Raw genomic sequence first — 25,711 nt, 5'->3', positions numbered from 1 at the left:
ATTAAATAGTGAGGTGTACTGAAAACTAAACATCAAAAATCGTTATTTGAATGTTTTTTAAAAATTTACTCATTATGGGATTCCATTATTAAGTCTACAAAAATACATCCATAGTCAGTCTTAATACCAATTGTTTCAAAACTACAGATGTTTAACATCTGAGACATTAGTATTCAATAAATACCAAAGTATGGTGACCCATAAAGAACACTGAAAACCATATGACTGAGCTGCACTGATATCTGAAAATTAAGATACCAAACAACTATTTAATTCTGTTTACATCTACGTAACCAAAATATGACAAATACAACACTCTCAAACTCAAAAAATTCAATGAGATCAATTAGTGGACAACAAAGTCAGAAAATAATTAGAATGCAATGTGGTAAGTACTAAAAAACATTCATATTAAAAATGATAGAGCTGGGGCACCTGGGTGGCTCAGTCGGTTAAACCTCCGACTTCGGCTCAGGTCAGATCTCACATTCGTGGGTTTGAGCCCCACGTCAGGTTCTGTGCTGACAGCTAGTTCAGAGCCTAGAGCCTGCTTCCAGTTTTGTGTCTCCTTCTCTCTCTGCCCCTCCCCCTCTCATGCTCTGTCTCTCTCTGTATCAAAAATAAATAAAAACATTAAAAAAAAATGATAGAGCTGAGAGGAGTAGTGAAAGGAGGTAATGCATGCACTGAGTGTATGCAGACATTCTCTAGGAGAAAAGAGATAGAGAAAATTTTCCGGATTATAAGCCTCTCTGAAACTCTAAAGGAAGATTAAGGAAAAAAAAAGACACCAGTCATCTAATATGACATAGAAATAATGGCGGACAATAAAGTATCCTCTAGTATATGTATAGAGTTTAAGGGAGAATCAGTAAGCATTTCCCTTTGGAATCATTTGGAAAACTTAAATATGAATGACAAAAACAGAAGAAGAAAAAACATTATTTGTAATCATAACATATGATTAGGATAACCATGCATCCTGGTTTGCATGAGACCGCTCATTTTATGCCTGCTGGAAAAAAAAAAGAAAAAAGAAAAAAGTAAATAGTACCTATATTCAGTTGTCCCAGTTTGGTTGAAAGTTCTTGAGGTTTTCCTCTACAAACAGTTAGATATTACTAAAACTGTTAAAAAATGGTTTTGGGAAGTGATCAAAGATTTCAACAGCTGTTTAAATTGATACATATCTTCAACCCAAATTCCCCCCAATCGTCAAAATCCTAACGATCACTTCCAAAGTGTATGTAAACATAACAAACACAAACATATATTGATTTTTGCTTTCACTGGACTACAAAATCTAACTCTAGTTCCAATTATGTGCCATCCCAAATATTCAGAAAAGTTGTCTCACTGTAAGAAACACATTAAGAATTTTAGTAAGTAAATAAAAACATTAACAATAAAAAACTGGTCGCAACTAGAACATTATATGGAGACTACTGCAATCTAAATGCTATGTTTAATTTTGACCATCATCATTATGTCCAAACCACTGGAACTGAGCTGCCCCGGAGGTCACACCTAAATCTGATACCAAGTTCTACAGTAATTAATTCTTTAGTTATTTCCATAGAATAGTGAAAATGCTACAAAAATCCCTTGTGAAATATGTCCTTTGTTTGAATGCTTCAGGTGTTTAGACTTCCAAAAAATAATATGCTGCTGCAATATAATCAAATCACTTGTTAGGGCTAAATAATTTCCAGAAAGAGGAGTAATAGCCAAATGAAAACAACAAAATGGCAACGTCTACTCTCAAAAATTCACAAATCACTTCAGAGAATGCTTTGTACCTACTCATTAGTCATTAATGATTAGCACCAGTTCTCTCTGCCAGCACCTATTAATGAAATTTTATTACTGGCTAGAGTTTCTGTTTTGAGTTTTGTACATGGCACATCAGAGAAAGCTGGGTTGTAATTAAATCAGTTAAGAGAAACAACACCCACTCAAGCAGGAAAAAAGACTGACATAAAGAACTGGCTAATTAAATAGGCCAAATTTAGCAATGCTGATCAAGAGAAGGTAACATCTGAAAGAACAACGCATTATGTTTCTACTGAGAAAAGATCTGAAAACTCTTCAAGATATCAGTTGTGGGGCAGTGATGCTTTACCAAACAACTCCTCTAATAACTTTGATCTGATTTATAACCATGACTACCAATAAACCTTAAGGTCACTGATTTGGATTCTTCAGGGACTTTGATTCTAGGCTAGGAGGCGCTCTGTTCAAGGAGCCTTCTAAACACACTGGAAAAAAAACAATAAATAAATTTACTTTTAATTAACAAACTCTTTGAGTTTGGTTAACATGAGTCACTTTTTATAGTTTCCTCCCAACTCTCAGATGGGACCCAGACCATAAGTTGGGAAACTTTTATGGAAAAGGGCCAGAAAAGTATATATTTCAGGCTTTGCAGGCCTGATATACAACTCTGTTGATCTAGTCTCATCCAGTGTGTCACAACTAGTCAACTCTATCATTTTTGGACAAAGCAGCTATAAGCAAAGCATAAACACAACTGACAATGTTCAGATGTGGCCAGGCTTACCCGGGTCTGTCAAGTCCCAGTCTAGATGAAATACTTAAAAAACTAAAAGTTAATATATGACTTGAGACAATACCTATAGGTACTGTCCATATATGTGGCTGAAAGCTCAACTAAAAGTTGTCACACTAAAATTCCACAGATTTTTCATGTAGAATGTTGTGCTACTTACACTGTTAAGTGTAAGAATCCTATTCCCCATGCTGTTTGATTTTGAGCCCTCCTCTCAAACTCCCCAGGTCTCATAAAAAATTCAACTATTACTATTCTTATTTTAACCATTTCAACATATGGCCAAAGGTCTATTTTTGCTAATGACAATTAGTGAGCTTGAAGAGCTTCTTCAGATGCAGACACAATGGATCCAGCCCAGAGCCACTGTATCAGAAACATATAGTGGATTGAAATGCAGGCATTTTTCTTTTTTAAGTTCCACAGATGTGCTGCAAAGGTTGAAAACTACAGAATTTAGCAAAAACTGTGATCAATGGAGAATGCATCAGTTTGTACTATAATCATAAAATGATTCAATCTGTAGGCTGAAGACCCAAGATAAAAACCTACATTTTAAATTTTTTTTTTTTTTTTTTTGAGAGACAGAGACAGCGTGAGCAGTGGAGGGCCAGAGAGAGGGAGACATAGAATCTGAAGCAGGCTCCGGGCTCCAAGCTAGCCGTCAGCACAGAGACCGACATGGGGCTCAAACTCACGGAACCATGAGATCATGACCTGAGCCGAAGCCAGATGCTTAACAGACTGAGCCACCCAGGCGCCCCACCTACATTTTTAAAAAAGTTCACTGAGTGTTTATTATGTACTATTTGAAAAACAATACCATGGAAGAGGCATTATACCTTTAGCCTCTGGCTACATCTCTTTAATGCTCTTGGCATCACTACATAATACACCGGGTAGCTACAATGGAACAATTCTAACAGACACATTTCTGGATGAAATTAATGCCTTAGCATGTAATGTACATTTATTTGCAGGTTTATTATCACATATGTTTAAATATACAAGGCTATTCCCACCTACTCAAACAAAAACAAAAATTCATCAATATTCTTCAGCATGTCTTCAAAAAGCTGAAGGGCTATTCTTTTAATCACTAAAAACCAAGTATTAATATTTACCACACCAAAAAAGAAACTCTAATAAAAAACAAAAAACATCTAAAGTTTTAAATCAAACACTGCCCCAATTTACCTAAACAAAGTGGTTGATAACTACTTGATACAACTCCCAAAGCCACAATAGCATGTACATGTTATAATATTATCATTTTCTCAAGAAAACAAAGTTTACTCTAGGAAACTGCATTAAAATATATTCTAACTAAAATCTCCACTTTACTCCAATACAAACTGAATACACAAAAAAAGACTGGTACGCTGTAGTATTTAAAGGTTTAAACTACTCAATCTAGGGGCACCTGGGTGGCTCAGTCAGTTAAGCAACTGACTTCAGCTCAGGTCATGATCTCAAGGTTCTTGAGTTCCAGATCTCAAGGTTCTGCTGTCGCAAAGAGCCAGTTTTGCCTCCTTTGTCTCTCTCTCTGCCCCACTCTTCATCCATACTTTCTCACATATTCTCTCTCTCAAAAAAATTTAAAACAAAATAAATAAATAAATAAATGACTTAATCTATAGTAAGTGGCATACCCTAACATAAAAACAATCTTAAGACAATCATAACAGACAATCTCATACATTTTTACTGTTAACTGAGTTACTTCTTGTGTTGTGTCCAAATGCTATAAAACTGTTGTAAGCAGAAAATTTCAACCTAGTAAGTACTACTTAGAAAATGGTTCAAATACACTATGATAAAAAAGAACCTAAATGTACTTAAGGCACAGCACAAAAATATATACATTGTTATGGTAGTCAAAAATACATAATGCTACAGGAATGAAAATTAACAGGTTTAATTTCTAATTACCAAAGCTATTATCAAAGAGCTTGACTTCTTCTAAGAAACAAGGTATGAAATAAAAATGGCAACTACTAGTAGATGAAGTTGTGACATATCGTTGAAACCCTTAAAAATATGTTCGTGTCATAAAATTATGATAAAGTTGAAGCTAACAAAGAAAAACATGACCATACACGACTGTGTGTTTTCCCTGTTTTATATTACATTAAACAAATTATTATTCAAGACACAAAATACGGAAATCAGATTTTATACTTCAAAACCCATATTATTATTTGTGTTGGAATATTTCTAACAGGATTAGAAAGAGATTAGTGGTGGCATCTTAAATCAAGTACATCTACATTATACTTTACTCTTACTACTTGGGCAAGCTGAACACTTACCATTTGATTCCTCCCTTTAAACTGAATAGTGAAAAAAGAGAAAGCACATAAGAGGGCCTAATTTCAAAGCTTTTAAAAACAAAAACGAACATTAAATTTAACAACTTTTCCCAAAGACAGTTTTCAAAGTAAATGAATAACTGATACAATTCAATATTTTTTCTATTAACATAGAGTCGTCAAGACCAATATAGAGCTTTTGTTAACATTGTAGTGTCTGATTAGCTTATATTAACAAGCATTATGAAGCTAGGAACCAAATAAAACTGATACCAAAATGATGAAAAACTTGTTATCTATCTATAATTTCTAATCTCAAAAAAATCCAAAAATCCGATAACTATATTTTCCCCAAAATATTTAATTCCATTGTTACATACTATATTAAATACAGTTTCTCTTCAAAAAATTAAGAATCTAGTAATACTATACCCTAAGAAGAATATTAATTAAAAACAGAAACATAAAACAAGCCAAAAACAAAAAAAACAAAACAAAACAAAAAAAATCCAGCACCAACTCTCCAGCCCAAGCTAACTTTTTCTGTAAAGGGCCAAAGAGTATCCCAGGTTTTGTAAGTCACAAATACTTTCTAACATTCTTTTATTTTTCTTACCCACCAACTCCTTAAAATGTAAACACCATTCTTAGCTCTGTGGTAGAGTGGTATGAAACTCAGCAGTGGTCCTAAGCTATAGTATGCTGACTTCTACTCTAGCCAAATTAATCTCATAATGCTCCAAATATGCAATATATATGCTTTAAGTAACTACTTGAAAACAAAGATAATCTTAATGCTAAAATAGATCATCTACATTTTCTAACAGCATAATCTTGTGAAACAATAATCTATTTTTGAAATGCCAATAAACCCATCGTATTTTAAATATGTAATTCGTTTCTTCTCAAAGATCATTGGATACTTGTAAAATTTTATCGACCATTAAAATGAATTTTAAACATAACATGTTTTCAAGAATTTTCATATTCCAATTTTAAATTGTAGCAACCTTTCCAAATAATTTTTGAATACGTAAGTAAAATTAAAATCTGCCCTTCACTAATAATACCTATGTTAAATGCCACTGAACATATATTAAAAACTGACAAGCATTTTGAAAATTGTGAAATAATTTCAAAGAAGAAAAAAGTCTGCAATAGAAGGTTGTGATATAGCTAACTTAAAGCTTAACAGACTGCATTATACTTATTACCTCCTAAAGTATCCTAAATGAATTATGTATATGATGTCATTATAAATACACGTTTTCTAAGAATTTAAAGTTTATGCCAGAAAAATGTTAAGATAACTTTAACTATAAGCACGCACATTACAAAAAGAAATGTTCAGGTATATAAAAGGACAAGGAAGAATTTCCTACTCCTCAATGTTACCAATTAGTTTCCCTAAGAAATGTATCATATGTGGTTTACATATTGATAATATTTGAAAATAAAAACATATAATCACTAGTATCCAAAATATGGGCCTGCAAAATTTTAATTCCAGAGACTCTCATGACATCATAAAATATCCTCACATTGATAAGTCCAACCGATTTATGTTCTCATGTAACAACCAAAAGACCAAAGGCCACATTATAAGATATATCATAAGCAAACACTATGAATCCAAGAAGGAAAAAGATAATTGCAAAATAAAGCTAGAAATTACTCAAAAGAAAATTTATAATGCATAAAAATCTCAACTAATTTGGTAATGGAATTTAGATATTAAACCTTCAGTATGATGTATAAATAATAAGAAACTTTTCTAACTGAATTTAAATGCCACATAAATTTTAGTCAAAGGATATTTACTTGATGCAAGCTAAGATAAAAATTTTTTACACGAGTTAGGATGTATTTGTATTTGTGTGTGTATGTGTGTGTGTGTGTGTGTGTGTGTGTGTATTCTTTTTAATGAAAAAAGTTAAAAATTTTTCTAGGGACAGAAGAATGGCGACAGAGAAGGTCAGCAAAAAGAGTCATGACTTAATAAAAAGGAACTGTGGCTTTTGAACAGTTAGAGGAAAAAACACTAGGAAATAGTTTTCAGAATAATGACTGTTAAAATGGCGTTTATCTAAGGTGAAGAATAAGACTCTTCATTAGTTAATATTAAGAACATGTGGATTTAAACATATTTGAAGTATTCGTGTCTGCCCTACCGTTTTTGCCTATCCAAAACAAAAACCTGAGTCGGACCAAATCTTTCGATCTGTTTATAAGAAATTCAGGAATAAAGAAATTTGTTAAACATCACTGCAAGAATAAATCCAACAAACTCTAGGAAGTAAAATTCTCTATACAACAAGGATCTATTTATTCAAAAAATTTGAAAAAATTTAAAGGGGAAAGAGAAAACCTACAGACTAAAACCATTGGATTTATCAGCCAATTTGAAGAAACCAATTGTAAAACAAAATTAACCAGTTTTTTAATAAAAAACCTTTATAAAACCTGGGAAATTTTGGGCTTTTATTATTAAAGTGACAAGTTTTAACATATAATAAAGATATTTTTATTGATTTTTTAAATGTTTTTATTTTTGAGAGACAGAGAAAGACAAAGCATGAGTGTGGGAGGGGCAGAGAGAGAGGGAGACACAGAATCCGAAGCAGGCTCCAGGCTCTGAAGTGTCAGCACAGAGCCCAATGCAGGACTTGAATTCATGAGCCTGAGGTGAAGTTGGACGCTTAACCAACTGAGCCAGCCACCCAAGCACCCCAATAAAGATATTTTTAAAAAGCGTCCTGGGGTACCTGTGTAGCTCAGATGGTTAAGTGTCTGGCTCTTCATTTTGGCTCAGGTCATGATTCTCATGGTTCATGAGAATGAGTCCCACATCAGGCCCCATGCTGACAGTGCAGAGCCTGCTTCAGATTCTCTCTCTGTCCCTCCCCTGCTCCCACACATACTTTTCCCCTTTCTCAAAATAAACAAACATTTAAAAAATAATAATAATTCAGGAAAGTGGGTATAAAGATGAAAAAAACACTGTGTGGTGATTAACTGTCATCACTGGTTAATAAGCCCACACTACTGTACATTTGAATGTACTATTATTCTACATTTGTATATATCTAAAATCTTCTAATATAAAGAATTTTTAATATCAGTATATGATGAAATCAATAGAGATTATAGATTTATCAAAAGTTCTAATTTAGTAGCAGATATTTTAAAAAAACCTAAATTTTAACATCCTTTTCATAAAACTTTAATAGTATCTTCAGAAACTACTTTTAAGTTATTACCTGTAAGAAGTTAAGAAAATTATTAGTTTATCATAAACAAACATGAGAAATACAGAAAGATTAAATAACATATAAACCAATATCCAAAGAATTAAATATACACTGTCCACCCAACAATGTAAGATAATTTTAGTTAACTAGTACTTTACTTACATTCTCCATATAGTTTGGCTTGAAGCCCTCTTGCTGTCGCCTTAGTTCCTCCTGTTCTCTGTGTCGGATCATTTCTTCCTCCCGGCGACGATGCTCTTCCTCATGTCTGAAAGATTTTTAAATAAAAATTGCAACAGGTAAGCCATTACCAGGAATTTTATTTCAAGTAAAACAAAATCACTTATACAACTAACTTATGCAAAATTTGTGAATAATGGCCGATATACTAGATGTACCTTCCTTCTTCTAGTTTGCTCTAAGTCTTTATTAATTAATCAAATAACTCAAAGATATAAAATACCTAGGTTAAATTAAAAAAAACAGAGTAATAATATGTAACTAAAAGAGTTATGTGCTTACAGTAAAGAAATCAAAAGCTCAAACATGTACTCAATTACTATACAAAGAGAAAAGGGTGGGAAAATATATATTGCTGACATAGGAAGAGTTCTTAAAGGCACTCAGAACCAATCCCAATATAAGCCACTGCAAAGAACTACACTGACTAGTCAAAAAATCTATTATTAATTTAAGGAATCCTTAACAAACCCTCTCTCCATTTTATCAACCCCCTGGGGAAAACACAGAAACAGATGTCAGGCTACCATCAGTTTTTTTAAGTCAAGTTTTAAAAGACAATCTTTTTTTTTTTTTTAATATATATTTATTTTTGAGGGACAGAGAGGCAGAGCATGAATGGGGGAGAGGCACAGAGAGAAAGAGACACAGAATCCTAGGCAGGCTCCAGGCTCTGAGCAAGTGTTCAGCACAGAGCCCGACACAGGGCTCAAACCCACAAACCATGGATCATGACCTGAGCCGAAGTTGGACGCTCAACCGACTGAGCCACCCAGGCACCCCAACAATCATTTGTTTAATGTCTATTTCTACCACTGGGTCAGAACAGTGCTGAGTAGTTGAGGCAGAGATGATATGACTTGCAAAGCCTAAAATATTTACCATTTAGCCCTTAGCCTTTTTCCAAGAAAAGGTTTGCCAATCACAGCCCTAGAGGTATATTTTAAGCACGTGAGAGAAAAAAATATTAAACTACATATGAGTGCAGAATTACTACCAAATCAGTAATCACGTATTACAAGAAAAAAACCTACAAAATACTACTGAACAGATTCACATTATATTGGCTTTTATCTCAATGCAAATTCAAGTTTATACGCCTCTACCCAAAAACTAAAAAATAACTTAAATAGTGAAGACTATGTAATACTGATCTCCTCTGATTAAGTTGTATTTTCTACATTGCTCATGTAAGTATCTTACTACACTAAGTTTAACAATCAAATTTCAATATACTCTATTGTCTGCTGTATGTTTCCTCTAAACACAAGTCCATAAACTAAAAGAAATATTTGCCACAGACAGCAGAAAAACCACTGAGAGAGGAATTTGTGTCAGATCACAGGCAAGTAACAAGACAACATTCTTAAGAAATGTTAAGCAAAGTCCAGACTATTTTGAGATTTTTGTCTAAGTCTCTAATATACATTTCCATTGTAAATTGAGTATTGAAGTAAAATGGTTAATCTACTTCTTGGACATTAACACACTCATAAATCTTACAATAAAGAAAAAACATTCATATTCATTCACATAACTGAAAATATACACAGGTACAGGTAAAAATTTCCTATTCAATGGGGTGCTTGAGTGGTTTAGTCAGTTAAGCATCTGACTTTGGCTGAGGTCATGATCTCATGGTTCATGAGTTTGAGCCCCACACTGGGCTCTGTGTTGACAGCTCAGAACCTGGAGCCTGCTTCAGATCCTGTGTCTCCCTCTGCCCCACCGCTACGTACGCTCTGTCTCTCAAAAATAAATTAAAGTAAAAAAAATTTTTTTAATTTCCTATTCAAAAATTCTAATACTATATACATATGCTTTGAAATTTAGTTTTCCTGATTTCAAAAAAGGTTCATACATTGTTATTATGTCACTAGCAGGATCTGGGACAGGACCCAATAATCAACCACACTGGTAATTCTGCGTAATATGAACACTCACTGTGGTGAAAATAGTAAAGGTCTGATATGACCACAAACATAAATACAGGTCAGGTTTTGTCATCAAATAGGCTCCTATCAGATGCTGCCACAAAATGATAGTTTGTTTTTCAAAGGTCTTTCGTCTTCAGAATTGCAATAAAGACCTTGTTCAGGGATAATTTATAACATGTGACAGATTTTTAAAGATGCAAGTCTGTTTCCAGTAAACTAAAAAATATATGCACAAACGTGCAAGGATGTATGTACACACAGACATATACTGTGGCATTAAAAGCAAAAGGTTGAAGACACAATCAATTATAAACAAAAAACAAATATGGCCCATTGATGGCAAAGAACACAAAACAACTGTTACAAAGGGAGATTTGCATTTGCTGACACAAAAGAATGTCTAAAGTAGAGCTGTCAGGAGAAAAACAAGTAAAAAAAATAGCATTCCTATTACTGCTTTTAAAAATTATTTGTATGAGAACAGAAGAGGGTATAAAAAGTTTGTCAGAGTGGGAATAATCTAGAGAACAGGACTATTAACTATTTTATTTCATACATGAAATGTATCACTGAGTTTTGATTTTGTTTAACTTTTTTTTGAGAGATAGAAAGAGACTGAGTACAAGCAGGGGAGGGGCAGAGAGAGAGAGATGGAGACACAGAATCTGAAGCAGGCTCCAGTCTCTGAGTGGTCAGAACAGAGCCTGATGCAGGTCTCGAACTCACAAACCACAAGATCATGACCTAAGGGGAAATCGGGTGCTTAAATGAGTGAGCCACCTAAGCACCTCTGCTGTAACATTTAAAATTAAGACCAAATACAGTATTTAAAAAAAAACATGTTAATATACTTCTCATTATTAAAGCAACTTTTTTATGATAAAATGTGAAAACATATTTATAAATCAGTTAGAAAACTAAGGTAAAATCCCTTTCAATGGTTAATTTTTCTATTCCTTTGTCTATAAATTCAAGAAGTTCTATTTAATTATGAAATAAGTTCTGATGGTACACTATTTTTTTTTAATGTTTTATTTATTTTTAATACAGAGAGACAGAGCATGAGAGGGGGAGGGGCAGAGAGAGAAGGAGACACAGAACCGGAAGCAGGCTCCAGGCTCTGAGCTAGCTGTCAGCACAGAGCATGACACGGGGCTCGAACCCACGAATGTGAGATCTGACCTGAGCCGAAGCCGGAAGCCCAACTGACTGAGCCACCCAGGCGCCCCTACACTATTTCAAATCTGAACACACAGACAATATTCAGAAATATTCCCTATTGTACACATGACCCTTTTAATTTTTTCTATTCCCCAACATCCTTTAATGAGTATATTATATGTATATTTAATGTCTTTTCAGGTGAAGGATAAGTTCCTAGGCTACATTTACAAATGGAACTAATAAGTTAAAAAAAAAGTGACAAATTTTAACATGTTATTTAATTGCAAACTGATAACACCTGAATTTCACAATTTAATTAGAACCCACTATTTTCATATATTTTTGTTGACCTTTGAAAAATAGAGGATCTAGAAACTAAGCAATGATATAAATAATGGATAAAAATGTCCTGCTACTACTTTGTTCCTGTGTAGCACGTTCCCTCCACATTTACTGAAGTACTGAGTAAGATCTTTGTGTCGAAATGACATAAAAAAAGGGAAATAGGCAGATGGATAGAAGAGTGAGCAGAAGGGTGGTAAGAGAAGGAATGAAGAAATAAATGAATAAATGAACTACTAAGTAATCAAGTCACAGTTTGAATAAACTCAACAACCCTTGTCCTAGTCTTTCTTCTTCACTGCCAGTCTCTGAAGAATTACATGATCCATAAGAAACTTAATTTATTTGTTGCACTAAAAGGAAATGAGAAAATTGTATACTCTGAATAAATTATTTAATTTCTCTCAAAATATACTTTCATAGACCATTTTGTCAACCTTCTAGCTAATGTGAAACAAAAAAGCAGAATCCAAATTATCTGGCTTACTAACAATTAAAGCTGTCTTATCTGGCAGTAACTCAATCAGATGTACTTCTGTAGTTTAAGTGCTATATTATTTGCTTTATCGTGAAAGAATAGGATTTTTTAACAATTATTAGTATAAGTTCCAACACAAATTTTCCCCCTTTCCTTTATATATGCTGCAAAACTACTCAATTTTCAGACAAGTTGTTCACATTTCCTTTTTTTAAGAATTATTTTGAAAGCACATGGGCGGGGGTTGGGAGGGTGGATGAAGGTAGTGAGGGAGAGGGGGAGGGAGAGAAAATACCTCAAGCATGCCCCACCCTGCATGGAGCCACATTCTGAACCCTGGGATCTTGACCTGAGCCAAAACCAAGAGTTGGACTGAGCTACCCAGGCACCCACCTCTGTTCACATTTCTTAAATTAAGATTCTTATAGTTTATTTCCAAAGAAACTTCCTAGTCAAAACATTTAAAAAAGTCTTCCTAGTTGGCATAGGGTAATAAGATTGTTAACAGATTTATCACTGCCTGCTTCTCCTACAGTATAGCTAAGTATAAAAACTACCCATCAGATTATCACCTGTTGAATTACTTTTGCTGACAGTACACAACTATCTGAATTTCAAATTGAATCTGATATACTCATATATTTTACATAAGATTAATAAGGGGCACCTGGCTGGCAAAGTCAAAAGAACATGCAACTCTTGATCTCCAGGATGTGGATTTTAAACCTACAATGGGTACAGATTACTAAAATGATAAACTTTCTAAAAGATTAATGAAAAAACATTCAATCACAAATTACCACAAACACAGAACAAGCATCACATCACATCAAGCAACCAATATTTCACCTAATGTGCAAACAGGTATCCTTTTAAAAACTACTGGGGCGCCTGGGTGGCTCAGTCCGTTAAGCGTCCGACTTCGGCTTAGGTCAAATCTCACGTTTGTGCGTTCGAGCCCTGCATCAGGCTCTGTGCTGACAGCTAGCTCAGAGCCTGGAGCCTGCTTCTGGTTCTGTGTCTCCTTCTCTCTCTGCCCTTCCCCCTCTCATGCTCTCTCTCTGTATCAAAAATAATTAAAACATTTTAAAAAATTAAAAAAAAATTACTAAGTACTCCTTACTTTCTGTGCACTTCACTTTAATAATCTGACAATTCCAACTATCAGCCTCCCTCCTATACTACTATGAATTCCAAAGACGTAAAACTTTACTTACTTCTTTTATTCCCCAGTGTATCCCTAACACCTACAGTACTTTTTAAAAATACTTATTTCTAATTTAAAAAGCTGTCATCATCAAGACAGTATGATATTGGCACAGAAATAGACACATAGAGCAATGGAACAGAATAGAGAACCCAGAACTGGGCCCACAAATGTATGGCCAATTCATCTTTGACAAAGCAGGAAAGAGTATCCAGTGGAAAAAAGACAGCCTCTTTTTTTTTTTAATGTTTTTTAAATGTTTACTTATTATTGAGAATCAGAGAAATACAGAGCATGAGCTTGGGGGGGGGGGGAGAGAGAGGGAGAGACACAGAATCTGATGCAAGCTCCAGGCTCTTAGCTGTCAGCACAGAGCCCGATGCGGGACCTGAATCCACAAACCACTGGATTATGACCTGAGCTGAAGTTGGGTGCCTAACCAACTAAGCCACCCAGGCGCCCCAAGACAGCCTCTTTAACAGGTGGTGCTGGGAGAACTGGACAGCAACATGCAGAAGAATGAAACTAGACCACTTTCTTACACCATACACAAAAATAAACTCGAAAATGGATGAAGGACCTGAATGTGAGACAGGAAACCATCAAAACCCTAGAGGAGAAAGTAGAAAACAGCCTCCTCGACCTCAACCACAGCAATTTCCTACTCACACACCCCCAAAGGCAAGGGAATCAAGAACAAAAATGAACTATTGGGACCTCATCAAGATAAAAAGCTTCTGCACTGCAAAGGAAACAATCAAGAAAACTAATAGGCAAACGACAGAATGGGAAAAGATAGTTGCAAATGACTTATCAGATAAAGGGCTAGTTGCCAAAATCTACAAGGAACTCACCAAACTCCACACCCAAAAAACAAAAAATCAGTAAAGAAATGGGCAGAAGACATGAACAGACACTTCTCCAAAGAGGACATCCAGATGGCCAACAGACACATGAAACGATGCTCAGCAGCACTCATCATCAGGGAAACACAAGTCAAAACCACACTGAGATACCACCTCACACCGGTCAGAGTGGCTAAAATGAACACATCAAGAGACTATAGATGTTGGCGAGGGTGTGGAGAGACGGGCACCCTCCTACACTGTTGGTGGGAATGTAAACTGGTGCAGCCTCTTTGGAAAACAGTGTGGAGGTTCCTCAAAAAACTATCAATAGAACTCCCCTATGACCCAGCAATAGCACTGCTAGAGATTTACCTAAGGGTTACAGAAGTGCTGATGCATAGGAGCACATGCACTCCAATGTTCATAGCGGTACTTTCTACAATAGCCAAAACATGGAAAGGGCCTAAATGTCCATCGCCTGATGAATGGATCATAAGACATGGTTTATATATACAATGGAGTATTACATGACAATAAGAAAGAATGAAATCTGGCCATTTGTAGCAGAGTGGATGGACCTTGAGGGTGTCATGCTAAGCGAAATAAGTCAGGTGGAGAAGGACAGATATCATATGTTTGCACTCATAGGTCTAACAGGAGAACAGGAGAAACCTAACAGAAGACCATGGGGAGGGAAAGGGCGAAAAAGAGTTGGGGAGAGAGGACGCAAATTATGAGACTATTGAATACTGAAAATGAACCAAGGGCTGAAGGTGGAGGGGGAGGGGAGGAGGAGTGATGGTCATGGAGGACACTTGTGGGGAGGAGCACTGCGTGTTACATGGAAAACAATTTGACAATAAACTATTTAAAAAAAAAGAACTTAACAAAAAGTTGCAAAAACAGTACAGAATGTCTACCTCTCATGCAGCATCCCCTGACATTTTAACACACAGTAAAACCATTAAAAACAGAAATTCACATTAGTTTATTACAATTAAACTACAGATTTTATTCAAATTTCATCAGTTTCCCTATTAATGTCCTTCTTCTGTTCTAGGATTCTATTTAGAATCCATTACATTGCATTTAATTATTATTTGTCTTTAGTTTACTTTACTCTCAGCCTTTCCTGGTATTTTATGAACTTGGCATTTTTTTTCTCTTCCAGTTGCATGTAGGTTTCACTGTCTGGGGCCTAGGACTGGGGCAGGGTGAGGAGGGCGTGGAGAGGAGGGTTCTGGCTATGCTGGGTAGCTAGTAAGCACAAAGTCTAATTTTTCTGTCGGTTGCATATGCAGGTGCAGCAGGAAGCGTTTCTTGCTGGTTACACCTGCAAAAGCAACAGGGAGGTAAGAAGTCCAAATGCTGGATGCTTGGGGCACAGGGAGGAAGAAGTCAGAGAAGCCAATCTGGTAGCTACCACAATCACCTGCTTTTGTAAGTATAGGGCACCACAGGGCTGGGGGCTATCTGTATGGTCTGAGGGTGGCAGGCACAGCACAGGGCTAGAACTGTGGTGGAGACACGCGCTACACTTCAGGAAATGCTGAAAGTGCTGAGCTGTGGACTAGGACTATAGGCCAGCATCACAGGTCCAAAATGACGTGGGGCTGAGCAGTCCCACAGGTGCTCATGAACTGCCTTGAAGCTGCCTGTGCCCCAGTAATCTGCTGCCTCTGCAAAAGCAACTGCTGAACCCATGTAGTGCTGGGTTGTAAGCACTGGGAGCCCGCAAATCTGTTTGCTTATCAACTGCCAAGAGGATGCCTGGGTGCTTCTGTGCTCTAGGGTTCCTCCCCACCCCACATGCTGAAGAGGTGAGCTCCTGGATAAAAAGTCAGACTCTGCTAGTGTGCAGGTGATGTCAGAGTGGTCAAGTCCTCTGCTCCTCCGTCTCCTGCATGTATTTTCATGTAAAACTTTTCTTGAGCTGTAGGAAAAGCTACTGCCTCTTCATGTGAAGTCACGAGCGTCTCCTGCAACTTCAGGATGTGTTCTGTGGCTCTGTCTACTTTTTTCCCTTCTCTCCTGCTCTTCTTTCAACTTCCACTTCATCAACTTACACACCTTCCCCTCCCACTGCTAACCACACTCCTAGCTCCATCATGATATGACAGTGCAATGCCCAGGACACATAATACAAAGCTTGGTTTGTAGAAACTTCCAGGAACGCAGGAATGGCGTTGCTGGGGGCACTTGAGCCATGGGAGCCCTGATCTGTCACTGACTGCCAGAACCTGGACTGGACACCTGGGGAAGAAGGTCCTCAGGGGGTCCCATTCCCAGCTGAGGCAAAAGCCCACCTCCCTGCTGACACAGTCAGGTGTGCAGCACTTGCTGCACTGCCCTGCCAGCCTGGCAGCCAGGTGTCTACCATGTGCACAGGCCAGGATCTTCGGACTGAGCACTCAGCACACTTTCTTCCCCACCAGCCTCAAGGTGAATTTGAAACTTCAAAACACCTGGTTACTTTGTACAAGGTCCTTCAAGCTGGGTTCATGTTGTATTTCCTCATGGAAATGTTATAAATGTTTGGTAAAAAACAAAAAACGAACAAAAAAAAAATAAAAAATGACAATGTATCCTTCTGAGTATATCATATCAAGGAGTACCTGGTGTCAATGTCTCATTACAGGTGACATGAACCTTAACGCTTGTTGCTTCTCCACCTTAAATTAACTATTTTTCAATTTGTACTTAATACAAATGGGTATGTAAATTGTGTTTCTCAAGTTTGGGCAAAAATTTAAAAACACTCATTAGTAAATCCTATCTTTAACAGTTATTACTACACTGCTCAACGGTGATTTTCTCTCCCATTCCTTCCACACTGAATAACTGGTGTTCTACTATAAGGAAGAGTTGTCCATTCTCTTCCATTTATTTATTCATTCAATTATTTACTTTTATCAGCGTAAGCTTCTGTATATCTACTTTATTAAGCAGTTTAAAATTTAATACTATCAAGGCTCCTGGGTGACTCAGTTTGTTGAGCGTCTGACTTCAGCTCAAGTCATCATCTCACAGTTTTTGAGTACAAGCCCCACATCAAGCTCACTGCTCAGTGCAGAGACCACTTCAGATCCGCTGTCCCCGCTCATCTCCTCATCTGCTTGCACTTTCTCAAAAATAAATAAAACATTTAAAAAAATTTCTATGAGAAAAAATAAAATCTAATACTATCAGATTTTATTTTATTATTGAAATTTTTCCAAGTTTGGCCATTTAGGAGCACCTTCATTGTGGCTCCTATGAATTATTTTTTAAAGGTCTACTGCATTTTATTGGGCTTTGCTTTACTGCACATATGGTATTTTATATGAGGCGTGTGTGTGTGTGTGTGTGTCTGTGTGTGTGTGTATGTATGCACATTTTTTTAAAACAAACTGACGTTTGTGGCAACTGTGCAGTCTATTGGTGTCATTGTTCCAAAAGTACTTGCTCACTTTGTGTCTGTCATATTTTGGTAGGTAATTATCAAATATTTCATTATTATATTTGTAAGGGTGATGTGTGATGATCTTTGATGCTGCTTCCTACTGTAATTTTTCTGAGGCACCACAAACCACACCCACATCCAGATAGCAAACGTGATCAATAAACACTGCATCATCTAACTGCTCCATCAACGAGCCACTCCCCCTTCTCTCCCCCTCTCATCTCTTTCTCCTTGGGCCTCCCTATTCCTTGAGACACACAATACTGATATTAGGCTAATGCCTAGTCCTGCAATGATTAAGTATTCAATTGAAAGGAAGAGTTTCAGGTCTCTTACTTTAGATCAAAAGTTAGAAAAAAATGATTAAGCTTAATGAGGAAGGCATGGTGAAAGCCAAAATAGGCCAAAAGCTAGGCTACTTGCATGAAACAATTAGTTGTGAATGCAAAGTTCTTCAAGGAAATAAATCAGAAGTCCTACTCCACAGGCACTGTGGTGGCTCAGTTGGTTGAGTGTCTGACTCGCTTTTGGCTCAGGACACATGGCTTTGTGGGTTCACGCCCCACACTGGGCTCTGCACTGACAGTGTGGAGCCAGCCTGGTATTCGCTCTCCACCTCTCTCTCTGCTCCTCCCTCACTCATGCTGTCTCTGAATCTTTTAAAGAAATAAAGAAGCAAACAAGTGCTACTCCAGTGAACATACAAATGATAAGAAAACAAAACACCCTTGTTGCAGGAATGGAGGACTTTAAGTACTCGGCACAGAAGATCAAACCAACCACAAGGTAAGAGAAGACTTAATCCAGAACAAGGCCCTAATGCTATTTAATTCTATGCAGGTTGAAAAGGTGAAGAAGCTACAGGAAAAAATGTTATGAAGCTAGCAGAGATGTAGAAGCTGCCATCAAGTTATCTCGAAGATTTAGCTTAGGTAATTAATGAAGGTGGCTACACTACACAACAGATTTTCCATGTAGACTAAACACCTTATACTGGAAGAATGTGTAATCTAGAACTTTGATGGCTATAGAAGAGAATTCAGTGTCTGCATTCAAAGTACAGGCTGACTTTCCTGATAGGGGCTAAACCAGCTGGTGACTTAAAGTTGAAGTCAATGGTCACTGACCATTATGAAAATTCTAGGGCCCTTAAGAATTATGCTCAATCCACTGTGCTCTATACATTGCCCAACAAAGCCTAGATTATAACACATCTTTTTAAAATGTGGTTTACTGAATATTTTAAGCCCACTGCTGAGATCTTCTGCTCTGAAAAAAAGATTCCTTTCAAAATACTGCTGCTCACTGACAATGCACCTGGTCACCCAAGAGCTCTGGTGGCCACATACGTTAATGTTTTCAAGCCTGCGAACAACATCCATTCTGCAGCCCACAGAGCAGGAGCAATTTTGATTTTCAAGTCTTATTTTTTTTAAATACATTTCATAAGGCTACAGCTGCCTTAGACAGTGATTCTTCTTATGGATCTGAACAAAGTAAAATGAAAAACTCCTAGAAATGATTTCACCACTGTAGGTGCCACTAAGAACATCTGTGCTTTATGGGAAAAGGTCTAACTACAAATATTAACAAGAGTTTAGAAGAAGTTGATTCCAACCCAACCCTCATGGTTGACTTTGAGTTGAGGGGTTCAAGACATTCATTAGAGAAGTAACTGCAGTTGTAGTGGAAATAGGAAATGAACTAGAATTACAAGTGGAACCTAATGTTGTAACTGAACTGCTGCAATCGCAGGACAAAACTTTAACAAATGAGAAGCTGCTTCTATGGATATGGAAAGAAACTGCTTTCCTGATGAAGATTCTGTGAAGACTGTTGAAATGACAAAGAATTTGGCATATGACATAAATGAACCTGAAGAAGCATCAGCAGGGTTTGAGAGGACTGGCTCCAATTTTGAGGGAAGTTCTACTGTGGGTAAAACGCCAGCAAACAGCATTGCATACTACAGAGAAATCATTTGGAAGAGTCAAAACAATTGCCAGAGCCTCCCAAACATTCAGCAACCCCCTGATCAGTTAGTAGTCCTCAACTTCAAGAAAATATCTTACACCAACAAAAAGATTACAATTCGTTGAAACTTCAACGATAGTTAGCACTTTCTTGTTAACTTTTTTAAAGTTTATTTTAAGAAAGAGCAAGCACAAGTAAAGGAGGGGCAGAGAGGGAGAGAGAGAATTCCAAGCAGGCTCCGCCCCATCAGCACAAAGCCCTGAGTGAGGCTCAAACCCATGAAACATGAGATCATGACCTGAGCCAGAATGAGGAGTTGGGACACTCAACCTGAGCCTCCCAGTGGTCTCCACTTTTTAATCAATGTTTTTTCATTAAGGTGTGCACATTGTTTCAGAAATAATGCTCTTGGCACACTTTATATAGACAGTATAGTATAGTGTAAATGTTCACTTTTATATGTACTGAGAAACCAAAAAATTAATATTTTATTGCAATATTCATTTTATTCCAGTGGTCTGATACCAAACCTGAAATATCTCAAAGATACACCTAAACTTTCTTATTCTCTGGCACAACATTCCAGGCTCATCTTGCACTTCCCAGTCCAGTAACCAACCACTTCTCCACAAAGCCTTGGTTCCATTTATTACAGAATGGTGTTTAGAGACAAAAATCTGGCCACTATGTTTATCATTACTGAGGCTTCACTGCTTCTAGGTGGAAAAGGGTTATGAAATACATGTATGTATGTGAACCCACACATATATACACGTCTATATTTTTCTATATCAAATACCACTGAATTCATACCAATACCTCTGATCCAAGTTCAACACCACAGGATTCATTTTAGTTTCAGGCTTTCTCTTTCTTTCTCCAACAATGAGAAAACCTACATTTCATTATCTGTATCTGCTAACATGTTTACTAAAAAATATATAGGGGGACCTGGGTGGCTCAGTCAGTTAAGCATCTGACTTCAGCTCAGGTCATGATCTCATGGTTCCTGGGTTCCAGCTCCATGTCAAGCTCTGTGCTGGCTAGCTCAGAGCCTGGAGCCTGTCTTTGGATTCTGTGTCTCCCTCTCTGTGACCCTCCCCAGCTCATGCTCTCTCTCTCTCTCTCTTTCAAAAAGTTAAAATATTAAAAAAAAATTTTTTAATACACACACACACACACAATATTCTTTCTATTAAAGACCTAATCAGGAGAGCCTGGGTGGCTCAGTCGGTTAAATGTCCAACTCTTGATTTCAGCTCAGGTCATAATCTCACAGGTCATGGGTTCAAGCCCTATATCAGGCTCTGCATTAATAGCAGGGAGCCTGCTTAGGATTCTCTCTCCTTTTCTATCTCTCTCAAAATAAATAAACATTAAAAAAAATTTTTAAGGTAGTCTCAGAATTGCTAGCCCATACCATTGTGAGAAACAATAACTAGATTAAAATTTTTATGTATTGTTTTTCCTTCCATTGGCTTATACTTTCTAGTTAAGATGGTATTGCCAAAGTCATCTAGGTTCCTTACTTTCTTCCTCATCCCCTTTCAGAGTGAAAATGTTATTCACTTACAACTATGTTCATTTAAGACTTTTTTTTAAGTAATCTCTATACCCAACATGAGGCTTGAACTTATAACCCCAAGATCAAGAGTTGCATGCTCCACTGAGCCAGGATCCCATTTGTTTTTCTTTGTTAAGCCCTCCTTTGGGTTCTCCCACATTGTTTGGTTAAATTATTTATTTTTTTTAACAAATGAAGGATAGAGTACTCATTCTGAAAACCTAGCTGTAAAGAATAAACATAAGGGAAAGATGGAGTCATAGTTTTATGTATGGGAGGGGAGGTTTCCTCTTCTTGTAATAGTAGAAGAGACTTTTTTACATAAAAATAAAAAGTTAAGAAGCAACAAGGAAGAAGTTGGCAAAAGGAGACCATGCAGGGAGTTTTATAAAATAGTGGTTCTCAAACTTTATGATGCATTAGAATCACCTGGAAGATTTATTAAATACAGTTGGCTGGTCTCCACTCCTATGGTTTCTGATTCACCAGTAGGGGAGATAGAGACTTGAAAATAGAATGTTGGGCACCTGGGTGGCTCAGTTGGTGGAGTGTCTGACTCTTGGTTTCAGTTTGGGTCATGATCTCTCAGTTTGTGGTATCAAGCCAAGATTGGGCTCCGTGCTGATGACGCAGAGCCTGCCTGGCACTCTCTCTCTCTCTCTCTCTCTCTTCCTCTGCTACTCCTTCACTCCTTCTCTCTCAAAATAGACATTTAAAAAAAAGAATGCTAATGCTGCCTGTTAAATTCTATAATTTGAGAATAAGTAGGTTAGAGTGAAATCATAGTAGTTCCAAGACAGAAACACATATACATTGCTTTAATAAAGCACAAATTTAGAAAAAAAATACATTAATATATACTGAGTACTATCTCCAGACCATACTTGACATTTATTCAAGGTTTTTCACTTTGTCTTTTATTTTTTATTTCCCGTGATTATGTTACTTTCTACCATAAGCACTTAATACCTTTATATCACTTATAAAAACAAACGTTAAATGTGGTTTTTTTTAACTTTTTTATGTTTATTTTTTAGAAAAAGACTGTGAGTGGGAAAGGGGCAGAGAGAGAGAGAGGGGGAGACACAGAATCAAAAGGAGGCTCCAGGCTGTGAGCCGTGAGCACAGAGTCTGATGCAGGGCTCGAACTCATGAGCTGTGAGATCATGACCTGAGCCGAAGTCAGACGCTTAACTAACTGAGCCACTCAGGCACCCCACGTTAACTGTGCTTTAATAATAGTTCATAGCTTTATTTATAATGTTTCCTAATTATATGAGTTTTAACAACTTTTTTTTTAAATTTTTTTTTAACATTTATTTTTATTTTTGAGAGACAGAGAGAGACAGATCATGAGCAGGCTCCAGGCTCTGAGCTGTCAGCTCAGAGCCCGATGTGGGGCTCGAACCCACAAACTGTGAGATCATGACCTGAGCCGAAGTCGGATGCTTAACCAACTGAGCCACCCAGGCACCTGGAATTTTAACAACTTTTAAGAGTAAAATTTATCTCATTATATATTACAATTAAATATTCTCTTGTAAGAAAAGCTGTTAATTTTTATTTATACATCTTGGATCAACCACTCTCCCAAACATCCTTATTTAATCTAAAAGATTTTAAGTTGGGGGTGACTGGGTAGCTCAGTCAGTTGAGCATCCAGCTTCGGCTCAGGTCATGATCTCATGGTTCATGGGTTTGAGCCCCACATCAGGCTCTGTGCTGACCGCTAGCTCAGAGCCTGGAGCCTGCTTCAGATTCTGTGCCTCTTTCTCTCTCTGCCCCTCCCCTGTTCACGCTCTGTCTCTGTCTCTCAAAAATAAACAAATGTAAAAAAAATTTTTTTAAATAAAAGATTTTAGGTTGACCATCACATTTGTCTATTGTATACTGAGATTTTAAATACCCATAACCCTTTTTAATCATGTATCCCACTTCCATAACTCGTTTTTATGCAAATTATTAGAAGCACAAAGAAAGAAAAACTAAAACTAAGAGCAGTTCAAATATATCCATCTCTAGGAAAAATGATTCAGTAACTCATAATACATTCTTACAAATTATATGTAGTACCTAAGTCCCTTATGTCAGTTCACAGTGAATGCAATCAATGTGTCCATAACTAGCAAAAAAAAAAAACAACAACAACAACAAAAAAACACCTAAGGATAACACAGAATTTTGCTAGTTTATAGAGTAGTTCCAAAGTATAGTCAAAACGAACAATTTTGTTATTTTTCTGTATTTACCAACGTGTAGATCTTGTTGATAATAGGCAGTAGGGAATTCTATCCGTAACACGCACAAGGAAAACGAGTTATGCTCACATATTACAGTGATGTTTTTTACCTCAGTTGTATTTGCTTCCGTTTTTGCAACTCTTGATTTCTGAGTTCTTCCAAGCGTCTGAGTTCTTCTTGACGCCTCATTAGATCTATAAAATATTGACTACACATTAATATTTTTACCTTCCCTTTCTGTATTTTAAAATCAATAAACATAGAGTCTCTATTACTGGCAATATAGTTAATAACTTATTCGTATTCATGCACCTAGCTTCCCTTTGGTCTACTCCATCACCTTATCATGAAAAATTGTAAGCTGTATAATTAATCAAATCACTAACTTTTCTGCACCTGTTTCTCCACAGTACGACAGTAATAAAACCCGCCCTTATGTTAACAAACTAAAACAGGCGCAACTGTTTTCACATAAGGCCTGAAACATACTAAAAATGGAAGAGATGGTACACATATTTTCATGTACATTCTTTGAAACAAATTAAAATGCTTTCAGCAGCAAATATGAGGCAGAAAAAATGCCTTGGGAGACATGAGCAGAGGGCACATAAGAGCAGAACAGATGGGGGCATGGGGGCAAAAAAAAAAAAAAAGAGTAGAACAAACAGAATAAGGAGATAAGATACTGCTTAAAACCCACAGAATATCCCTCCCAAGATACAATTAGCATAAGATTCCTCCTATGCAAAGTCAATTTCCTATAAAAACAAGCAACGAGAGAATTCTTGTAAGGTGAATACAGGCTGAACTCTGATAAACAAGATCATTTTAAACAAGATGAGCATTCCCACTGTCCTGAATCCTTGCTGTATCATCAAGAACGGGGGTTCCAGAGTAGTAGAAGATGAGAAAAAGTTCACTTGTTTTGCCCAAGTGCTAAAAATCTTTGTAATATCTTGCCAAATTATGTGTGCATGCACACATGGGTTTAAAAATATTAAAATACTCTGGGACAATTACCAGTTGCTTTAATTTCCCTTTTCCCTCATCATGTTATCTGAAATTTCTAATGTGAACATAAATTGTCTCGATTAAATGTTCCCTAATAAATCACTACATTAAGAACGTAACAGGGGCGCCTGGGTGGCTAACTAAGTTGGTTAAGCGTCTGACTCTTAGTTTTGGTTCAGATCATGATCTCATGGTTTGTTGAGTGCAACCCCCAAATCAGGCTTTGTGCTGACTGTATGGAGCTTGCTTGGGATTCTCTCTCCCTCTCCTGCATGCATCTCTCTCAAAATAAATAAGTACGTAAACTTAAAAAAGAAACCAAAAAAGTAACAGTTACCATTAACATTCTGTGAGCCAATTACCCTAACATCATAACCATAACAACGTAGGCACCATTAACCCTAACAAGGTAATTATCTTTCCCATTTTATAGACTGAAAACAGATCAAATTACGTATTATGTCAATGAAAAAAGATTCAAACAGATGAGCCTGGTTGGCTCAGTCAGATCATGCAACTCTTGATCTCAGGATCATGAGTTTGAGCCCCTTGTGGCGTGCAGAGATTACTTAAATAAAACTTTAATAAAGAAAAAACACATTCAGACTGATTATAAATGTACTGTAGCCACACAGGTAGGAGGAGGGACCAGGTGATTCTGACAACATGCCAACTGAGAGAACACTTAGCTATCTTAAAAACCATCAAGCACTACAATGATTTTGAACACTCAGACCATTTGTGGTCAACCTACGTGCTCATCGGAACTCCTTTAGTACCTTTTAAAGACAAAATCTCCTGGGAGGTGGATATCAGTTTGGTTTTGTTTTTTTTTTTAACTCCTTAGTTGGACCCCACTGTACAACCACTGAGAACCAAACAACTATCATGTAATTACTTTACCGGAGAAACCTAGCAAACACCAAAAATATGTACCTACTTTGATAAGCCAGATTGTGAAGTGTCCTATAATCACCCTTTATCAAAGAAAGTCTATCCAGTATAAAAATTTTAACATGGTTTTCTAGGTTCGCTGCTCTTAAACCACATACAAATTACCACACACAACAAATGTAAAAATACACATTTTCTTCCACATAAAGGACTAAGACATTTGTTTTCCAACTAGATT

General features: G+C 36.7%; 1 protein-coding gene across 2 annotated transcripts in view; it reads right to left on the bottom strand.

Annotated features, from left to right (window-relative positions):
* The window catches only part of PSPC1 (paraspeckle component 1), a 75,244-nt gene that overhangs the window by 18,544 nt on the left and 30,989 nt on the right, over positions 1-25,711 (bottom strand). The window contains exons 5-7 of one of the 2 annotated variants that reach the window (XM_029937016.1): positions 23,678-23,762; positions 8,295-8,400; positions 4,882-4,902 (exon numbers count right to left, since the gene is read on the bottom strand). In XM_029937016.1, the coding sequence (XP_029792876.1) occupies positions 4,882-4,902; positions 8,295-8,400; positions 23,678-23,762 (212 nt within the window). The remainder of the gene's footprint in view (positions 1-4,881; positions 4,903-8,294; positions 8,401-23,677; positions 23,763-25,711) is intronic. The other variant, XM_029937017.1, reaches the window with a different exon arrangement.

Source organism: Suricata suricatta, chromosome 4, assembly GCF_006229205.1.
Source record: "Suricata suricatta isolate VVHF042 chromosome 4, meerkat_22Aug2017_6uvM2_HiC, whole genome shotgun sequence".
Lineage (NCBI taxonomy): Eukaryota > Metazoa > Chordata > Mammalia > Carnivora > Herpestidae > Suricata > Suricata suricatta.
Note: the sequence above shows the minus strand (reverse complement) of the source record. Positions and strands in the feature narration are given on the sequence as shown.